At 39.2% G+C, this 22,279-nt stretch overlaps 1 protein-coding gene across 1 annotated transcript in view; it reads right to left on the bottom strand.

The window, feature by feature from the left end:
* The window catches only part of LOC124622014 (modular serine protease-like), a 276,840-nt gene that overhangs the window by 16,869 nt on the left and 237,692 nt on the right, over positions 1-22,279 (bottom strand). Inside the window, exon 11 of the mRNA XM_047147565.1 lies at positions 9,756-9,912. Coding sequence (XP_047003521.1) covers positions 9,756-9,912 — 157 coding nt within the window. The remainder of the gene's footprint in view (positions 1-9,755; positions 9,913-22,279) is intronic.

Raw genomic sequence — 22,279 nt, 5'->3', positions numbered from 1 at the left:
TCTGTGAATCCTTCATACACAATCTGAACCAGTACAACTTCCCGAGCCTGCAGTTCAGATTCATAGCAAACTAGCCCACAGTGACATACATAATTGACAGGTTCTAGCAAGTTATTTTGAACAACTCCTCAACTGCAAGGCTCCTGAGACTGCATTCATTTATGAAAACAATTGAAACATCTACCAAAATTTGCCTCAAACCATGAAGAAGAAATCCAGAAGATGGTCCAAGCTCCAAAAGATAACAAACCACCTGATGACTGCTGAACTCTGGGAGTATGCAGGAGAGAAGGCAATCAGTGAAATTGTTACAGTTATTCAAGAGATTCAGGAAAACAAAAAACTTCCAAGTAGATGAATCTCTGCTGTAAAGGCCCGTCCACACGCAACGATCTGTCTGCGCAAATGTCTGCGCACATCACATCTGTGCAGACAGATCGTTGCGTGTGGACAGAAGATTTGCACCAACCTGAGGTGTGTGCAAAGCTGGAAGTTGGAGTTGGAGGTTTGAGCGAAACCTCTCAATTCTGTGGGTTCAAACCACATCTGCGCAGACAAGTTGGAGCGTGTGGACAGGAGATCGCCGCAAATCTGGCGCGAAACAGCTGTTTGCTCAGTCTAGTGTTTGTATTTGTGAGCACAGGGCATTAAAATGGCTGATACTCGTCAGTGTTCTCGAGAGTTTGTTACTGAATTCATTGAAATATATAGAAACCACCCATGTTTGTGGAAGATTAAAAGTAAAGAATATAGTGACCGCGACAAAAAGACAGCACAATACAATGCTCTAATTGAAAAATTGCGGGCAGTTCACGCCTCGGCAAACAGACAAACAGTAATAAAAATAAAAAAATTCGTTGCGAACTGTTTACTGAAAAGAGTTATCCAAAGTTCAGAAATCTAGAAGATCTAGTGTAGGAGTAGATCAAGTATACCAGTCAACGTTATGGTATTTTGATATGCTTGGCTTTCTTAAGGTTCGCCCTGCAAATCTCGCAGTAAATTTACGTGAGAAAACTGCTTTCACTTTAGTAGCCATTGTCTACACTATTTTGACCGCTTTCTCTGTTTCCTGCGGTTGGTCTGAATGTTTTTTGCAACACAAGTTGCGAACACAGACCACAACAGAACTTCCTCCATTTCTATATTTCAAAATAACTTAATTAAATTTTTGATGTTTACAGGGAGCGTAGTCACTTGCCACTGATATTTCTTTTCTACACCGACAGATGGCGGGCGAGTAGTAGATTGGAGTTTGTGTCATGTGGACACACCACATTTGCAGCGATCTTTTGCATGTACAGACATCTGCGCCGATGTCTGCGCAGACAGATTGTAGCGTGTGGACCGGGCTTAATTCATCCACTACTCAAGATTGGGAGAGAACAGATATGAAAAACTACTTGCCATCTCCCTCCTGCTAATAGCTTACAAGATACTCTAAAAAGCTCTACAGAATAGAGGGGAACAACAAATCAGTCCACAATTGTGGGAATATCAAAGGGGTTTCAGGAAGGGACAATCATGTTATGAGCAGATAATGGTGCTGAAAACCACCTTTTCATACACAAAACTGATGAGGAAGAATTTGTTGACATCAGGAAGGCATACAATTCAACTGATCAAATAATACTATTTTAAATTGGAATTTGGCTTAGATAACAACACAAAATGAATTAGCCAACAAACCTTAACCAACACCACCTCCAAAGTGAAGTCCCAAGGAGAGATGTCTCATCCATTTTGGAAACAGGACAAGAGTAGGATAAAGAGATGGATTATCATATCTGTTCAGCAACTTTGTTTTCGAAAAGGTCATACACAAATGGCAAAAAGAAATGAACAATTCAAGGACAAAAATTGGGCAAGGCTAGGCTAAGAGTATATGACTCTTGTTATCAACTGTCTAGCTTTTTCAAATGGCTTAGTAATCTTTCTAGACTCTGTAGATTTAACAGCAAAACACCTTAAGCAACTGAAAACAGGGGTGCAAAGGCTGAGCCTCATATCTCCTTTGAGAAGATGCACTTTATGAACCAGCACCAAGAGAGCTAGAGGTCAGACTAGGAAAAATTAAACAGGGAGAAAAGTTTAAATAGCTGGGTGGATGGCTAGAGCCTAACCTATCAATGAAAGAATCCCTTGTGTTACCCATTAACAAAACAGAAATGACCTTCCAACTAACTTTTACAGTAAGAGATTGATGTCCTTAAATGCCAAAAGCGGACACATGGACTATTATTTGACTAGAGGCTCTACATGTGGCAGAAACTTTTATATTGAACAAGAAAGGGCTAATAGAGAAGCATAAGGCCAACAAAAGAAACCTTTTGAGAAAAATCTTGAAACCCATCAAAGAAAACAGTGAGTATGGAAGTGATCACAACTGTGAACTATATAAGTATGCAGAGAAGGTAAGTGACCTGATTCAGGAAAGGAAGATTGCCTTTTATGGTCACAAGTTATGAATGAGTCCACGAAGTACATCTAAAAGGATATTAACCTACTTTCAACATAAGGAAATGAAAGCAGCACAATTCACAGAAGCTGAAAAAGATGCAAGAAAGTTGGAAATTTCTTCTAAAAATGTCCAGCAGCATGACCTACTTAAAGAAAAACTATTAAAACACAAATTTGTAAGGAAAGTTCTGGCAGGATGTACATAATTTAAAAGTAAAGGTGGCCACTCACCAACTAACAGCATTGAGTCATTAACAAGCACCCACTAAAGAGTAAGGAAACCTGCTGACTTTTGAAATAAATCCTTTCCTGAGGTAGAGTACACTTACACATACCCATAACCCCCCCCCCCCCCCACCATTTCCCCGCAACTCTACTGTGCGCTGCCTGGTCACATAAGGCTTGGATTGCATTACAGCAGGTGTTCTGGGGCAGGATGCAGATTATGTTGGGCGGTGTGAGTAGCGAGATGAGGGGGTAGGAGGGGAGAGAGGAGAGAGAAGGGGAGAGAGAGAGAAGGGGAGAGAGAGAAAGAGAGAGAGGGGGGGGTGCAGGAGGGGTTGAGGGTGTGCATGTACAGGTACCAGAGCCAGTGAGATGCAGTGCAAGATGATGGTAACATTGGACTTGGATTGGGAGGGATGCAGAAAGAGGAAGGCAGAACAGGCAAAGAGGAAGGCAACAGTGTGGAGACAAGTGGTTAGTGGAGGCTGTGGCCAGGAGGATTATGGAAGTGAAGAGCGTGTTGCAATAACAACTCATACCTATGTTGTCCATAAAAGCTGGTGCTGGTGGTAAGGATCTGGGTGGCTTGTGTTATGAAGCAGCCATTGAACTTGAACTTGAACGTGTGTTCAAAGCATGTTCCCCCATTGGGAGGTCAACCTGGTACTTGGCCACTATTAGGTGCTCTGATGGGCAGGGGGTTGTTTGTCATACTGACATAAAATGCTTTGCAGTGATTGCAGCAGAGTTGGTATATGATACTGCTGCTTTCACAGATGGGCCTGCCTATGACACAGTGGGATAAGCCTGTGACAGGATGGAGTAAGAACTGCTGTGTGGGTGTATTGAGCAGTTCTTGCACCTGGATCTTCAACAGTGGTATGAACCCTATGGCAAGGGGTTGTCAGTTGGAGTAGCTTAAGAATGGACTAGGATGATGTGTAGCTTGGATGGGCTACAGAATAATACCTTAGGATTGGTGGAAACGATCTTAGAGAAGATGTCCATAATTTATGGGTATGATGATAGATACACAAAGTTTTGGAAAAAGATGTAGTTCAGTTGTTTCAGTCCATGGCGATACTTGGTGCTAATGCGTTAGTAAGATGATTAGTTGTATGTGAGGATATGGCATGGAGAATATTTTTGGACTAAGTTTGGAGAGTCATAGCTGTCTGTGAAGGCCCTCGTGAGACCTTCAGCACACCGGGCAATGCAATTCCTGTCACTGCAGGAATACAATCCATAGGTTGCCAGGTTGAGCGGGAGTAATTTTTTTGTGTGGAAGACATGACAGGTGTTGAAATGCTGGTACTGTTGATGGTTAGTTTGTTTAATATGAACAAAAAAGTGTATGGACATATCAAAGAGGTGGAGGTCAATGTCCATTAAAGTGGCGCATGGTGTTGAGTAGGACCATGGCCTGAACCAGACAAGATGATTGGATTTAAGGGAGGTTAGGAAAGTTTCTTAGAAAGGTCGGCATAGGAGGGTGCCTCGCTGGTGCCCCTGGATGTGTCTTAGATTTGTGTGTATACTTTACCTTCAAAGGAAAGGCAGTTGGGTAAGATGGTACGGTCCAGAATCGGGAAGGATGTTGGGAGCGGTATCATGCTACAGTGGCAAAGCCATAGACATGACAGATGTTGGTATATAGAGAGGTGACATTAACAGAAATGAGTTGGGATCTGCTGATAAAGGGGTGGGGATGGTAGAAAGCCACGAAAGAACTTCCTAGATTTGATGTGAGAAGCTAGTCTTTGTGCAATTGGTTGATCAACAGGAGTGGAAATTCTTTCAATAGGAGTACAATAACCAGCTACAGTGGGACATCCAGGATTGTTGAGTTTGTGGATTTTGGGAAGCATGCAGAAGGTTTGCATGTGGGGTGTCATTTCAGTGAGAAAGGAGATGAAGACAGGGGAGAGGTTTTGAAATGTGCTTAAGGATTTCAGCAGAGATTGGAGGTTATCTTGGACTTCTGGGATGGGATCACTACAACAGAGTTTGTAGGTGGAGGACTTGGACGCTTGGCAAAAGCCTTCTGTCAGCCACTCACTGCAGTTCACCACAACTGTGGTGGAGTCTTTGTATGCAGGAATGATGATTAGGTCATGACCTGTTTTGAGGTTGTGAGTGGCTATCCTTTCTTCTGTTGAAAGGGTAGTACTCTTAAGAAGGGACCTGGGAAAGAATGGTGAGTCATGAATCCTGGTTCAGGCTCACTGATGATAACATCATGATCTGGGCTCAGGTCCAAGACACCCTATCATGATTCCTCCACAATCTCAGTACCCTCTTCCTCATCTGCTTCAGCTGGTCCTCCTAAGTCAACAATGCCACATTCTTGGAGGCTAATGGCTCCACCCACCCTCTCTCTGTGTTAAGCCCACACCACTTACAGTACTTGCATTTTGACACTGTCACTACCCTGTATACACACAAACATCACTCCTATACAGCCCGTTCATCCACAGAGAGCACTTCTGAAGTGACGAGAACTTCCTTGTTCAATAAACTGAATGTCTCATTAGGGCCTTCACAGAGAGGCAATGTACTCCCCCCCCCCTCACCCCCACCCCCCTCACCCCTCCTCCAAGCCTGGTCTGTAAACAGATTTCCTGTGCCATATTCTCACACACTCCTAATCCTCACCACTCCCAAGAATTAGCTACAAAATGTAGCCCCCTTGTCATCCAGTATTATCCTAGACTGAAACATCTGAGCCATACCCTTTGCCAGGAATTTGAGTATCTATGATCATGTCCATAAATCAGGGACATCCTACGCATCACCATTCTCATTTCTCTTGAAGTGGTACCCTGTTGCCTACCCAAGCTACACATCATCCTGGTCCATCACTATGCTACTCCCACTCCCAGTCCATACCAAAAATAGCAAACTAAATATAAATAGTCTGCTATGAACATGAAAGTTGCATCACTACAGGAACTCTAAATGATCAAGAAATACAAATAGTGGCATATAAGAAACAAATCTAAGGAAAATGCAATGGTTTTTGGGAACTGCAGACTTTTCAAAAGTGAAACAGACAAACAAATATTGAAAAATGCACCACTTTTAGGGGTCGCTTTTGCAGTCAAGGGAGATATTCACCTCTGTGAATTCTGTAAACAACAGAATAAGTGCAAATAAAACACGCACACTAATTAATTAAACATATTAGTCAATGCTGAAAATAAAACTAACCATTAATAAGATACCCAGAGACATATTAAGTCTCAGATTTAGCTAGGACAATGAATGCAGGCTGAAACAACGAAATAAAATTTGTGCCAAATTGTGAATCGAGTGTGTATTGGAGTAATTCATAAAGATGTGTTAGCTTTGGTGCCAGGATGGTGCAATGGTTAGTGTGATCAGGACTCCTGGGTTTGAATACTGGCATTGGTATAAATTTTAATTCATTGCTTCAGCCTGTATTCATTATCATAAAACTAACTGGGAAAAGCTTGGGAAATCATTGGAAACAATAGAAGAAATAGTATTTAAAAATCCACAAATCCATGTCAAAATCCTGCTAGGTGATTCCAGTGCACAGCTAAGCAAAGAAATAAAGTACAAAAATACACTATAAAATTCCCAGCACATAAATGAACCAACCAGAATAGATGTAGATTATTTGAACTTTACAGGATATTCAACCTTAAAATCATGTCAGCGCACTTCAAAACGAATCCATCAAAATTTGTGACATGGAAATCACCAAACTGACTCACCAATGAATTCCATATTGACTGTGTAGCAATCTTTTATTCAATCCACAGAGAAACTATTGATGTTAAAGTCAGAAAGGGTGCAACCATAGGCTCAGATCATTACCTGACATGTTTAAAACTTCAAAGGGTCACAAAAAAGAGGACACATTCATTGAAGAACTAGAGAAAAAGCAGTCAAAAATTGACAACAACAGAAAAGCAAATTGATTCACACAGTACAAACACTAATTCCTCTGCAGAAAAGAAAAAAGCATCATTGATGGAATGAGGAACATAAGTAAGCAATTCAGTCTCAACAGGATGCATGCACCTGGAACAGCAGTAAATTAGAAGACAACTGCAAGACATTCCCTATAGTGAAGACAGCAATAGCCAAATTAATCAGAAAGAGCAAAAGATAATATGAAAAGTAACAACTACATGAAATTGAGAAAGACTTCGAAAGAAAAACCACACAAAAACTCTACAAGAACTTCAAAAGTAATCAATAGGCTATCAAACACGAAGTGTTGGTCAGTTTAAAATGGGAAGGGGGGGAGGACCAACACAAAGAGGGGGGGGGGGGGACCAACACAAAGAGTTCACTTCAAGAAAGAAAATGGACAATTGACTCTAAACAACCAACAGAATTTGAAGGACTTTGTCATACATTTCAAAGAACTAGTTAACTCTTCAGAACCAACACAAAAATTCACACCACCTGAGGGCACTAATCCAAAGTCATTACTGCCAGATGAAGAAGAAATAGATGGACAGATCAAAAGACTAAAAAATAACAAAGTCCTGGAGAAAATGGAATCATAGCAGATATCCTCAAATCACTGGCTCAAACACCATAAGAGAAATCATCAAATTCTTGCAAGGTATTTGGCAAACAGAACAAATTCCAGAAGATTGGAAAATTCACTAATTCACACATTACACAAGAAGGGAGAGAGAACAGGTATAAATAACTACAGGAGAATCTCACTAATATCAGCTGCATACAAAGTTCCATCTTATTGTCTTCTTGATAGAGCACAGAAACAACTTCAACCAAAAATAGAATAGTATCAGGGCAGGACTCAGGCCAGGACATTCATTTCCAGAGCTAATGTTGAACCTAAGGCTAATCCTTAGATATCAGAGAATTTGTAGGAAAAATTTGTGTCTGCATATTTGTTGATTTCAAAAGAACCAACGACTCAGATAATCATGAACCACTCTTCATAATATTATAAGAACAAAGCCAAGATCTGAAAATACTTCCAATCATAAATCAAACACTGACAAAGTCCAAAGCTAAATTTATGAGGGAATTCTCAGATCCTTTTGAAACCAAAACAGGAATAAGACAAGAATGAATGTTGGCTCTATTACTTTTCAACTGTGTGCTTGAGAACATGATACAGGAAAGGCACAAACAGAAATCAATCCTCAAAACTGACCAATCAATCACTTTAGGCAGAAGAAAGTTACCTACAGATTGCCTAGAATTTGGCAAGGATTCAACACTATTAACTCATGACATTTCGTTAGTCCAAAGTTAGATTGAACTCTTGAATGAAACAGCAGAAAAACTCCCTCTCCAGATATCTTTTGAAAAGTCAGAATACATTACCTGCAACAAAGAAGCACCAAAGTCCATGCATATGAATGAAAGAAAAAGTAAACAAGTTTTGAAATTTAAATATTTCAATGAAACCACTCAGGAAAATTGAATGTAAACAAAAGCAAACAAAACTTGGTGCAAGAATCTGAACACAGCATATTGACTTGCCCACAATATCTACAACAAGAAACGTATTCCACACACACAAAACTAAGACATTACAATATAGTGATTAAACCAAACTGTCTTTGTGGATTAAAAACACTAATTCTGAACAAAAACAGAAACGGAAAACACCGAGAAAAAGGAAACATTCAGAAAAAGCAATGCAAAATTGCGTGATGAATTCTAGGATCAGAACTTGTAGACAAACAGTTCTGACTTAGAAGCAATCAGGAAATCAAATAATACACAAATATCCATAGTGACATTAGAAAATGTAAATTAAGATTCTACAAACACATTAAAAGAATGAACCCAGACAGACACATAAAAAAATAATTGATTTTTATGACAATAGGAGCAAAGCCAATGCAGACACAACCAAATGAGCTGGCGAAATTAAAATTGATCTGAAACTGGCAAGAATTACTTCACAAGATGTCCAAAACCATGAAATCTTCTGGTCTAAAATTAGCAAATGGCAGGGTGACTAAGAGGAAAGGACTGGAACAAGACAGTCTGAATAAAGAACAGAATTGTACAGAATTGTCACCATAATCCTAAAACTCAATTTCTGCACTACTAATATCCAAGACTTTTCTTAAACTGTGTAATGAATTGTTTATTAACCAGTTATATAATCTACTTTTGAAATTATTGAAAAGTGTATTGATAGTGGAATCTGGCAATTTATTAAAAAATTTCAAACATTTCACTTTTTGAGAGTTGCCTGTTATGTCGGCCTATGCTTAGGAATGTCAAGACTCAATTTTAATAATTAATAATAATGCTGATAATAATAATAATGAAGTTTAGTTTGTTCTACATTTTCTTCACTCAGATCATATCCACTCAGAGATACTTTTTTGCCATTAATGATGCAATTCATTCAAAGGGCCTTCAATATTCATAGAGATTAAATTAATGAAAATGCAGTAACATCAGTCATACTGTGACAATGAAGTGCTGCTCAGGTAGTCTAAATGTTGAGGCAATTGCAATTTGGGTTCGCGTCCCAGGCTGTCACTGTGTATACCACTCAGTGACTGCAGTGTTACAATTTACAGGCATTTAGTATTTGTAAATATGTTGCAGAATAAACATCATGTATAAAGTACAAACATTCGAGTTCTTTCAAGGAAAAGGGTATTGTTAATGTAATACTTTGTTACACATTTTACACAAATTTCTAATTATTTTGCATGAAAGAATAGAACTCAGAAATGAACAGGCTATGGATTGAAGTTCATTGAAGCATGCTTTAATTTGGTACCAGGTAGGGGTATGGTAATGTGTGATTTGTATTTTTGCAAAATCTGTCTTTATGAGTAAAGCTAAATTCATCTGCATAACTGCATTCATGGGTTTTCTGAGTGTGACACACATCTGCAGCTGGTGTCTGCATATATGGTTTCTCAACTTTTATGCTCCACATATTTTAATATTGGCCATTGGGAACGTGACAGTGGATCTTCCTAACCATACTGCAATGCATGGCAAATTGCTGGTAGTTATTATTATAAAATATGAAGATAAATGTTTACATAAAAATAATTTTAAGAAATGTTCAGTAGTACCATTTCTGTATCCAGCACAAATCTTATCGCTTCCAAAGTAGATCTGGTAGTTTGGTTTAATTTTCTTGAGACATTCCCGATATTCAATTACAGGAAATTCTGCAGAAAGGAGTTCTTCACTTGGTTCTCCTTCTTCTGTTATACCCCAACCTGCAACCTGCAATATACAATAATTACACAAGCATGATAACAGATAGTAGAGATCAAAAGGTTAAGAAGTGTGAAAGATACATGGGAAATTTGAACTACTAGAGTATAAAATGGTGTTTTCAGTTATTATTTTACACTGGGACAAATCAAAAAGAAAATGCTGCAGGTAGAGCTAGATTACTGTTAGTCACTTTAAATCATGAAAGCTATCACATGTTTATATTTCTTTTGCATGACCTTACATACTAATATTCCTAAGCATGTGTTGAAGGTAAAACTATTTCATGACACTATACCTACATAAACTACTCAGGAAATGTTTTGCACCTGTTGTATATCTGCAAACATATGTGGCCTTATATTCAATGTAAGCAGGGAATGAATGAATAAACCTAAAAACACCTTACAGTGAAATAAAATCAAAACAATAACCAATATAAAGGCAGTCAGTTAAAAGTGCACAACTTTGTACATCAGTGAAACCAAAAGCCACTGCAGAGTAACACTGGATACTGTGCCTGTGCACCATAACATGCAGTGATATTCAATGGCAAGCCACAAAATGGGTGAGATGCTGCTGCCCAGTCGTGCAGGACCTGTTCCCTGACATTGCAGCTACACGTCTATCCCGGCAAGCCACCTTATAGTGTGTGGTGGATGGTATTTTGTGTGCCACTGTCACCCCCCCCCCCCCTCTCCACTTCTCCACTTTGCACTTTCACCATCCACTCAAGAATGGCCCATATGAAGAACAATTGTTAGTAACACTTGGTGGAAACTCAAATTTTACCTTGTGGTCTTTTTGCACGATATACGGAGAAGGAAGCAATATATTGGTTGGCTCTACCAGGAACATACACCCTCAGAATTTTATCAGTAAATTCACTGTGATGCAAAACACCTCTCTTGTAGTACCTGCCATTGAAGATTGATGAGCTTCTCCATGATGCTTCCATGTTTACTAAATGAACCCGCAATGGGCTTTTCTCTGGACCTTATCTAATTCTTATATCAATCTTACATGGTACAGATCCCAGTCTGAGAAGGAATATTCAAGTATTTGTCAAATGAGGAGCTTGTAAATTATATTTTTTGTGGATGGACTACTCTTCAAATGAATCTCAATCTGACACCTGTCATACTTGTAATTCATTTTATGTTGGATTTCTATTCTAAATCGCTCTGTATGCATAATTCAAGATATTTTATGGATGAGACTGCTTCCAGAGATTGCAATCACATGGCGTCTTGCTGTCTATTCATGTGCAGTATGTTACATTTGTTTATGAGCATTTTACTACATTCAAATTATCAGTGAAGCTCTCTCTGATTTTGAGCAGCTTTCTAACACATTTGTCAAACTACACATTTCCACTCTCTCACAATTTTGCTCAGCATGTAGTGGTCTAAAATGAATTATTATGAAACTCTTGAACTTTGGTCATTTATGTTCAAAATTTTAAGACCTGCTGATGAATGCCTCATGTTGACTACTCAAGTACTCTCAAATATGTTTCTTATCACACTTGCTAAGCAGAAATATCTTCCCAATTTTCTTTACATTCCTATCTACAACCATATTCAGTGATGATATAATGGTCTTATGACAATTCATTCCATTAACTTAGTCAGGAAGTTCAGACCTGTTTGTAACCAGGAGATCAAATGGACTTCTGGCATAGATAGTCTGGGAAGGCTGAGGAGCAGACAGAGGTTCTGGGAATCCAGTGGGCCGTAGGATGGAAAATTTATCCTAAAAGGTGGAAGAATCAGTAATGATCAACTGCATGATGATGCAGAAGGCAATGGAAACCACTGGGAAGACATTTAATCTGTATCCACAGGGCATATGGCCAGCAACCAAAAAAGTGTCGTCATGATCTCTCCATTAGCAGAAGATTCCAGATTGATCCCCCAGTCAGGTCCCTGGGAGTGGACTGCCAAATGGGAGATAACTATGAGTAAAACATCGAATAATCAACGAAAGGGTGGAATTCTACAGGTCATAAGTCTGAATGTGATAGAAGAGCTAAAAAATCTAAGAAGGGAAATGCAAATCCTCAGTATAGGTATAGTGAAAGGTCACTGAAGTACAGGTTGATCCAAAAAATTTAGGGCAATATCAACAGAAACGTAAATTGTCATCATGAATAGGAAGGTAGTTCAGATAGGAGGTACTCTGAACAGTTTGGTGATATTATCATTCTCATCATAATCACCAGTAAACCAGTACCAACAACAAGAATTTAGGTGTACATGCCAACATCAGAATCAGACAATCAAGAGATACAAAGATTATATAAAGTCATTGAACAGCTAGCTCAATGTGTAAAGGGAGACAATAACCTAACAACCATAGAGATGCTGTAGTATGCAAGGAATAGAAGATTACTTCCATTTAACAGATGAAGTCATCCATTTTCAAGGTATGCAACCATTTATATTTGGCATTTAGTAATTCCTTGGAAATGTCTTCACTGCTAAATACTTCATTTATGTTGTGTTTTGAGTAATTATCATCAAATACCTGTGGCCAAAATTGACACAAAAGACAAAATTAGAAATGCTTGTATACAAATACTGCAGAACCAGTGAAACATCAGGTCTGAATGTGTACACTGAGTACAAGCACTTACAATATGCTTAAGAAAACTCATACAGGTGAGCAATACAAAGAAATGTACATTCATCTGCAACTGCCATTAAGCAAATTTTCAAAAGATGTCACTTCAAGATGTCACATACCAGACTGGAGGCATTGGACCTGAGAACCATTTTACTTTGACTTCGTGCAACATGGCACTGATCTCAAAGATTGAAACATATCATCATAAATACCCCTCATTACATTACATCAATGTAAAGTCCATCATTATAAAGGAAGACAATATGCATCTTTAAATATTTTCAAACATAGCAAGCAACTGTCTACCTACTGGGAGCACAGATGGGACATGTCAAAACAAACAAAGCATCCAACATGTTAGGATGGACTGGGGATACATAGGGGAGAGGGTGGATGCTGGGTGGGGGACACTGAGGGCAGTGAAGGGGCAAATGAGTTGGAAGTGGGATATAGTTGGGAGGGGGGGAGGCGGAATTGAGGAGGAAAATAGGCAAGGGATGGTGGAGGGTAGGGAGAGCGGCTGAAGGAATGAGGAAGTAGAAAGAAGGCTGTAATTACATCTGTGATCTACAGTTTTTAATATCTTCTGTATCTGCTTTGTGTAACTTGCAATACTTGCCCCATATTTTATGAGTTATTTGATGACATTAAAATTACACCTGTGGTCTTTGGTTATTAATGTTTGTCTCTGTAACTTGCAACACCTCCCTCCTTCCTCCTGCTCATGTAAGCTGCATCTCAATATTGAGAAAGATGGACTGTTGAGCTGAGGGGGACCAGATGAAGTGAATGGGGGAGATGCTGAGGTTCTAGAGGAATGTGGACAGAGCTTCTCACCCTTAGTCCTGATCATGAAGATTTCAACAGTAAATCTACATCCACATACACTGGTGAGCCAAAACATTATGACCACTGTCCACTGCAAGATAGTATGCCTCCTGGTGGTGTTGCGAGCACATGTTGGAGCAAGGAAGGAATCTAAGTGGAAGAGAGAGGAATGAGCAGTCATCATAGTAGAGATATAGACCACAAATGCTGAAATCGATTGATATAAGTTGTTTTAACAAAGGGCACATTGTTGTGGCACTGTGGCTGGAAACAAGAATTTCTGAAACAGTGAAGCTGGTTGGTTGCTTGTGTATTACTGTTGTGAGCACCTATAGAAAGTGATTGAAAGATAATGAGTGGACCATACGGTATTGGATGATCCAGCCTCATCAAAAAATGTAGAGGTCAGAGAAACCCCCACTGTATAGTCCAGGACAGGCAGCAATCTGTGGCAAATCTGACATCAGAGTACAATGCTCATACAGACTCAAGTGTTTTGGAGCACACCGCTCAAATGCCATTGTTGAGCATTGAGCACTACATCACACGACCAATACGTGTTTCTGCTGTTGACCCAACAACATCGTTACTTAAATATGCTATTTTCCTTTGTTAAAAATATGGTTCAGACTGTTGTTAACCTGATTGATTATAACATTTAAATAGCATTTACAGCCAGTATTCTCACAAAATATGTGTTATTTTCATGTGATAATAAAACTTGAAAATCATTAAATATCAAGATTTGGTCATATGATTGAAAATGCTCTGTTATTGGCTGATGCAATGGTGATGTCACAGACTAGGAGTAAGATGAAGCTATACATTTGCCATAAGAATGTTAATCAAAGTCATGTGGTTTTTACATACTTTTTCTGCAAACAGTTTAGCTATTTAGTGATAGAAGACACAATTACAACTTTTAAATGACAATAGGAAGGAATTTTGTGAACACTGATAGTGGAAACTTCATGAAAGTTGATACTTTTATGCTCCACTCATTTACAATGGCAATATTTTGTATGACTGACATTCTTTTTCCCTGCTCCCTGCAACATCATTAAACTGGCTCAAAACTATGGCAATGTAGAACTTTTGCAAATGGATCCATATATTATAACTAGATTGTCAACTATTACTCATGACCTGTGACCCAAAGTCCAATAAAATTGTTCTTGGCAAAACTTGGAGATGATTTCCTTTGCAGAAGACACTCTGCCGACATCCTGCATCCTGCATCTAGTATTCAGTGGTGCAATGGATAGTGCTTCGAACTACAGATTAAGGGGTCACAAGTTTGAATCCTGAAGGGGTCACATGTTTTTTAAAAGTTGTTTTGAAAGATTGATCTATAGATATCATCTTATAAAATCGATGGTGTACTGCTCTAACAACTGAGTTACTGAATGGCTGAGGTGAAGTTGGGTAAAATGACAATTTTCTTTAGAAGTGTAATTTTGTTGAGTGATTCTTTTCTTCAATGAAACAGTCAGTTGGTTGGTTGGTTGGTTGGTTGGTTGGTTGATTTGAGGGAAGGGGACCAAACAGGAAGGTCATCGGTCCCTAACATTGGGAGACCATATCTTGGAGGTAAGTTAATGTTAACTTTACAGTCCAAAATATTTTTAATTAAGTTAGTGAACTTGTGCATTGTTGTGGTAGCAATTTGCCAGTACAGTGCAACCACATTTTACACATCATCTCATTCTCTGGAATGCTCAAAAACAACTTTTCAGGAGCTTTTATAGATGTATTGGTACAGTATGGTACTACACACCATTTGTAACACATTTTCGGAAGTGTAAATTCTAAAACAAGGCATCACTGTGAATTAGCATAATGACAGTAGAAGCAGAAAGCCAGCCAGAGACATCACAGGTACCACATGACAAATGGAGCACTTCAGCAGGTTTCAAATTATTCGAATTTCATTTCTGTTCTTATGAAAGAATACTAAAATTCAAGAGCAAAAAAAGAATGTTAGTACCACAAAGTTTTTTAAGACAATTTCAAAAAAAAAAAAAAAAGAAAAGAAAAAGAAAAACAGTAAAATGCCCTAATGCAGTGGGCACAGCATCACTGAGTTTTCACTGCCATATGAATCACATTTCTTGTTACACCAGGTCAATGATTGAGTCCTTACACACTGTCTTCCAGGCAAATGGCTACTTGAAACATACACTGAGCCACAGATTCAGGCCAGTGAGAGCTGAATTGTGCTATGGGGTACATTGAGTTGGGCTTCTATGGGACCTATGGTAATACTTGAAGACACCATGACAGCAGTGAACTATGTGAATGTTAATGCGGACCACCTGCATCCCTTCATGATTGAAGTATTCTCTGGTGGTAACATCTTCCAGCAGGATAACTCTCCATGACACACTGCCAGAATCGCACTTCAGTCATTTGAAGAGCTTGATAGTGAACCCACACTGATGTCTCAGCCAGTAAATACCCCTGATCTGTACCAACTAGAACACACATCGGGTGACAGGTGCATGTCCACAAATCACTGTCCCATAATTTGTTGGAATTTAGTGACCTGTGAGTAGATATCTGGCGCCATATACTTCTGGAAACCTAGCAGGGACCTGTAGAATCCATGCCAAGCAGAATCACTGCTGTACTGTGTTTGAAAAGTGGACCAACCACTATCAAACAGGTGGTCGTAATGTTTTGGCTCCTTAACATACATGTATACTCCATAAGCCACTGTATGGTGTACGTCAGAGGGCACCATGCACCACTACCATTTCCTTTCCCATTCCACTCACAAACAGAGTGAGGGAAAAATGACTGCCTACATGCCTCCATATGAGGCCTAATTTTTTTGCTTGTTGTCACAGATGTTATGCAAAGCATCTGTTGGCAGCGGTAGAATAGCTCTGCAGTCAGCTGCAAATGCTGGATCTCTAAATTTCCTCACTAATGTTTCACAAAAGGAATGTCATCTTACTACCAGGGATTCCCTTTTGAACCCACAAAGCATCTCCATAACACTTGCGCGATATCGGACCTACTGGTATCGAGTTTCACAGCACACATCTGAATTGTTTCAAGGTCTTCCTTTAATCCAACACTCTAGCAATACTCAACATTGGGTTGCATAAGCGTTCTTAGACGCAGTCTCCTTTGTAGATGAGCTTCATTTTCATAAAACTCTGCCAATAAACTTAAGTTAATCATTTGCCTTCCCTGCTACCACCCTTGTATGCTCATACCATTTTATTTCACTCTGCAGTGCTTGACATAGATATGGATGTGATTTTGTCAAAAAGCATATCAGCAACACTGTATATGGGCATTACAGGATTGTTTCTCCTATTAATTTGCATTAACTAACACTTTTCAACATTTAGCTGCCAGTTATCACACAAACGAGAAATTCTGTCTAAGTCATCCTGTATCCTTCTACGGTCACTCAGTTATGATACTTTCCTGTATGTCTCAGCATGATCAGCAAACAGTAACAGATTGCTGCTACTCATCCTATCCATCAAATCATTTATATACAGAGAAAGCACAAGATACTATCAATCTTTGTTGGGGCACTCCTGACAATGCCATTGTCTCTGATTAACACTCAACATCAAGGATAACGAACTGTGCTATACTCTTGAAGAAGTCTTCAGACCACTTAATATCTGGGAAACTATTTGATATGCTTGGACTTTCATTAACAGTCTGCAGTGTGGCACCATGTCCAATGCTTTCCAGAAATCTAGGAATATGGAATCTGCTTGTTGCCCTTCATCCACAGTTTTCAGGATATTGAGCAAGAAAAAGATAAGCTGAATTTAGCAGGAATGATGCTTGCGCAATCTGTGACAGTTTGTGGCCAGAAGCTTCTCTGTCATGGAAATTTACTATATTTGAGCTAGGAATATATTCAAGAATTCTGCAGCAAAGTCATGTTAAGGATGCAGGTCTGTAATTTTGTGGGTCTGTACTTTTCCTTTTCTTACACACAGCAGTCACCTGCACTGTTTTTCCAGTCTCTTGACCACATTGGGCATTTCAGGGGTCTGTGTGGTTAAGAAGGGCTAGATGGCCATACGGCAGATTTGTTGTAGGTGATGCCTTCAGAAGAGAAGTAATTATGGGTGATGATATAACATTAAGAGAATTTTTTGTCATATTTGTCAGAACATGGTTGCTGTTGTTGTTGTTGTTGTTGTTGTTGTTGTTGTTGCAGCTCTAATTCAACACTATCCTGTGCAAACCTCTTCATCTCTAAATAACTACTGCAACCTACATCCTTCTGAATCTGCTTACTATATTAATCTCTTGTCCCCCCTCTATGATTTTTATCCCCACACTTTCCTCCAGTACTAAATTGGTGATCCCTTGGTGTCTCAGAATCAGAATCTGTCCTGTCAATCAATCCCTTCTTCCACTCAGGTTGTACCATAAATTTCTTTTCTCCCTACTCCTATTCTGAACCTCTTCATTAGTTGATCTACTCATGCACCATATTTCAAAAGCTTCAATTATCTTCTTGTCTAAACTGTTTATCAGCCATGTTTCACTTCCACACACATCTACACTGCATACAGATACTTCGAGAAAAGACTTCCTGACACTTACATCCATATTCGATGTTAACAGATTCCTCTTCAGAAATACTTTTCTTGTCATTGCCAATCTACATTTTGTATCCTCTCTACTTTGGCCTTTGTAAGTTATTCTGCTGTCCAAATAGCAAAACTCATTTATTATTTTAAGTGTATCTTTTCATAATACAATTTCCTCAGAATCACCTGATTTAATTCAACTACATTCCATTATCCTTGTTTTGCTTTTGTTGATGCTTATCTTACACCCTCCTTTCAACATACTGTCCATTATGTTCAATTGCTCTTCCAAGTCCTTTGCTATCTCTGACAGATTTACAGTGTCACTGGCAAACCTAGAAGTTTCTTACAAATAACATTGGGGATAGGTATGACATTGTCTCACTCCTTTCTCAACCACTGCTTTGATATCTTGCCCATCAACTCTTTTTATCTGCCATCTGGTTTCTGTACAAGCTGTAAATAGCCTTTTAAACCTTGTATTTTACTCCAGCTATTTTCAGAATTTTAAAGAGAGTATTCCAGCCATCATTGTCAAAAGTGTTCTCTAAGTCTACAAATGCTGCAATCATAGGTTTTCCTTTCTTTAACATATCTATTAAGAGAAGTCATAGAGTCAGTACAGCCTCAATGTTTCTGCATTTCTCTGGAATCCAAACTGATCTTCCCTGAGATTGGCTTCTACAAGTTTTTCCATTCTTCTGTAAAGAATTTGTGTCAGTATTTTGCAACCATGGCTTACTAAACTGATAGTTCAATAATAATCACACTTGTCGGCACCTGATTTCTTTGAAATTGGAAGTATTATATTCTTCTTGAAGTCTGAGGGTACTTTACCTGTGTCATACATGTTGCACACTAGTTGGAATAGTTTTTTCATGGCTGGCTGTCCTATGACTATCAGTAGTTCTGACAGGATGTCGTCTACTCAGGGGTGTTGTTTCAACTTAGGTCTTTCAGTGCTTTGTCAAATTCTTCTCACACTATCATATCTCCCATCTCATCCTCATCTACATCCTCCTCCATTTCTACAATATTGTCCTCAGATATTTTTTTTCTTATATAGACACCCTATATGCTCCTTCCACATTTCTGCTTTCTCTTCTTTGTGGTAGTTTTCCATATGCACTCTTCATATTCATACAGCTGTTTCTCTTTCCTCCAAAGGCCTCTTTAATTTTCCTGTAGGCAATATCTATCTTTCCCCTCATGAAATATGTCTCTATATACTTAAATTTGTCCTCTAGCCATTTCTGCTTAGCCATTTTGCACTTTCTGTCAATCCCATTTTTTAAATATTTGCATTACTTTCCACCTGCTTCATTAACTGCATATTTAAATTTTCTTCTTTTATCAATTAAATTTAATATCTCTTGTATTATCCGAGGATTTCTACCAGATCTTGCATTTTTACCTATTTGATCATCGTCTTCACGAATTCATCTCTCAAAGCTGCACATTCTTCTTCTACTGTATTCTGTTCCCCTCTTGCTGTCATTTGTGCCCTAATGCTACCTCTGAAACTCTTGAGAACCTATGTGCTTTCAGCCTATTCAGGTCCCATCTCATTAATTTCCTGCAGTTTTGGAATTTCTTCAGTTTTAATCTATTGTTTGTAATCAATAAATTGTGGTCAGAGTCCACATCTGCACCTGGAAATATCTTACAATTTAAAATATGGTTCCAAGATCTGTCTTACCATTAAATAATCAATCTGAAACCTTCTGGTGTCTCTAGGTCTCTTCCACAAGTACAACCATCTTGTGTAAACCATCTGTTAGTCATGATTAAATTATTCTCTGCACAAAATTCTACAGAGTAGCTTTCTCTTTAATTCCTTTCTCCCAATACCTAGCAGCCAGCAAAACAGCCTTGCTGCATTACTACTGCAATCGGCTGAAATCAAAGGGTAACTACAGGCATAATTTTTCTTGAAAGCATGGAGCTCTACCATATGGTTAAATGATGATGGCTTCCTGTGCAGAAAAATATTCCAGGGGGTAAAGTAGTCCCCCATTCAGATCTCTGGGTGGGGTTGCTCAGGAGAAACAAAACTGGCACTTTATGGGTCAGAGTGTGGAATGTTAGATCCCTTATCAGGCAGGTAGGTTAGAAAATTTAAAAAGAGAAATGGATAGTTTAAAGTTAGATATAGTAGGATTAGTGAAGTTCCATGACAGGAAAAACAGATCTTCTGGTCAGGTGGAAACAGGGTTATAAATACAAAACCAAATGGGGTAATGCAGGAATGTGAGTAAGCTACTAGGAACAGCATAGAACATGCATTGCTGAAGCTAAGACAGACACAAAGCCCACATGCACCACAGTAGTAAAAGTCACAACGTTATAAGAATATTACACAACAAAGACTTTCCTAAGGTTTTGCAGAAATTACATTTATTTGGTCACAAATCGTCTTTTGGTTTCTTAGATCATTGTCGGGTGACAACTGAAGGTCATAAACACAGATAATGTAGAAATACTTGAGAACTTCTGTTAACTTGAAACCACTCATTAGATTTATACGGGCTGGTCACAGACCAACATCTCATTGATCGTCAAAAATAAAAAAAGTACTTGTATCCTCATGGTGCTTGCATGACTGGAAATTGGAAAATGACACTCTGAAGGCCTCAGTGAGTCAGTCATCTCTCAGTTGCATTCATCAGTGTTTAAGCAGCAACCAATGGTAAGGTACATTCTGTTATTCCTACAGGCAGAAGTAGTCAATGCTGCTGAGGTTTGCCAACGACTGTGTAGTGTGTACAGGATAGGGTTATCAGTGATGATGGTGTGAGCGAGTGGTGCAGAAAAGTTGAGACTGGTCACATAGCAGCTATGCATGCCAAAAATGATTGACATAGGCATTCAAGTGTGACTGTTGAACTTGTGCAGTGGGTTGAAAACTGTGTGTGCCAGGTGTTCATTCATAATTTCCAAACTTTCTGATGTGTGCCTAAGGTTTCAAAGACAATAAAGACAGATGACTGTGACCAGACCATATGACAAAAGGAGTTTTAAGAGTAGAGCATATAAGAGATATAGAGGGTAGGGGGGGGGGGGTGGGAGGGGGGGGAAGAGGAGGATAAAAGAGGAAGGTGGAGATGAAGGAGGAGACATGGAGGGGGAAGAGAAAGGGAAAGAGGTGGAAAAGGGAGTGGAAGGGGAAGAGGGTGTGTGTGTGTGTGTGTGTGTGTGTGTGTGTGTGTGTGTGTGTGTGTGTGTGTGTGTGTGTGTATGTGTGTGTGTGTGTGTGAGAGAGAGAGAGAGAGAGAGAGAGAGAGAGAGATATTAGTGGAGGTTTAATTCAACCTGGTCTCACCATTTCACAGATCCCTCCCCAGTGAATTCAACATCACTCCTACAGAACACACAGCTACCTTTAACCTGAAAACTAATCCACACCTTATAATCCTCTCACAGACAAATGGTCCATCACAGATGTCATTAATCATAGTGGTTATGTGACGAGGGTCTCTGTCAACTTCTTGAAACCTCTGCATATGAAGCCTTATAACCATGATCCCATTCCAGAAGACCAACAAGACAACCAGCAGTTCCTCAAGGCCTTAGGTCCATCGCAAAACCTGACATCTTAATCGATCTCAGTCCTCACACTAACAACCTCCTCCACATGTACCTTTTACCTACTCTGCAAACACCAACCCCACAGGTCTCCCTGCTGGTCATCCCATTGTGTCTGGGTACCATGCTCCCACAGAATAAACCTCTCCCTTTGTTTGTCCAACACTTCCAAATTACTGTCTATAAGCTCCCACCCTACATTCAAGACACTGCTCATTTCCTTCACTGCCTTCCCATAGTTCCTATCCTGTTACCACCAAACCCTTTATTGGTCGCTGTGTATGTGACATCCTTATGCGTCAACATCCCCCATGCCCATGGTCTTCTATCCATGGAACACTACCTTTCCCAGTGTCATGATACCAAACTCACCACCTCTTTCTCAATCCTCCTAGCCAACAACACACTGACCTCCATTTATTTCACTTTTGAAAGCCAAATCTATAAACAAATCTATGATATTGTTGTGTGTGCTTGCATGACACCATCCTATGCCAACTTGTTTATGGGTCATCTGGAGGTATCCTTCCTATCCAGTCAACACCTTAAACCCTTGCACGGTTCAGTTTAATTTATGATATTTTCATGATCTGGACTTAATGGTAGGGACAATCTTTGCTCTTTCCTCCATAGGCTTAACACATACTGCCAAACCCAACTGACCTGGTTTGTCTCATCTCAACAAGTCATTTTTGCAGTTTTGATCTCCACCTCTCAGATGCCTGCATAAATATATTTGTTCATATCAATTGCATCAA

Source organism: Schistocerca americana, chromosome 7 (assembly GCF_021461395.2).
Source record: "Schistocerca americana isolate TAMUIC-IGC-003095 chromosome 7, iqSchAmer2.1, whole genome shotgun sequence".
NCBI classification, from domain to species: domain Eukaryota; kingdom Metazoa; phylum Arthropoda; class Insecta; order Orthoptera; family Acrididae; genus Schistocerca; species Schistocerca americana.
The sequence above is the reverse complement of the archived record's forward strand: the minus strand, read 5'-3'. Positions and strand labels throughout refer to the sequence as shown.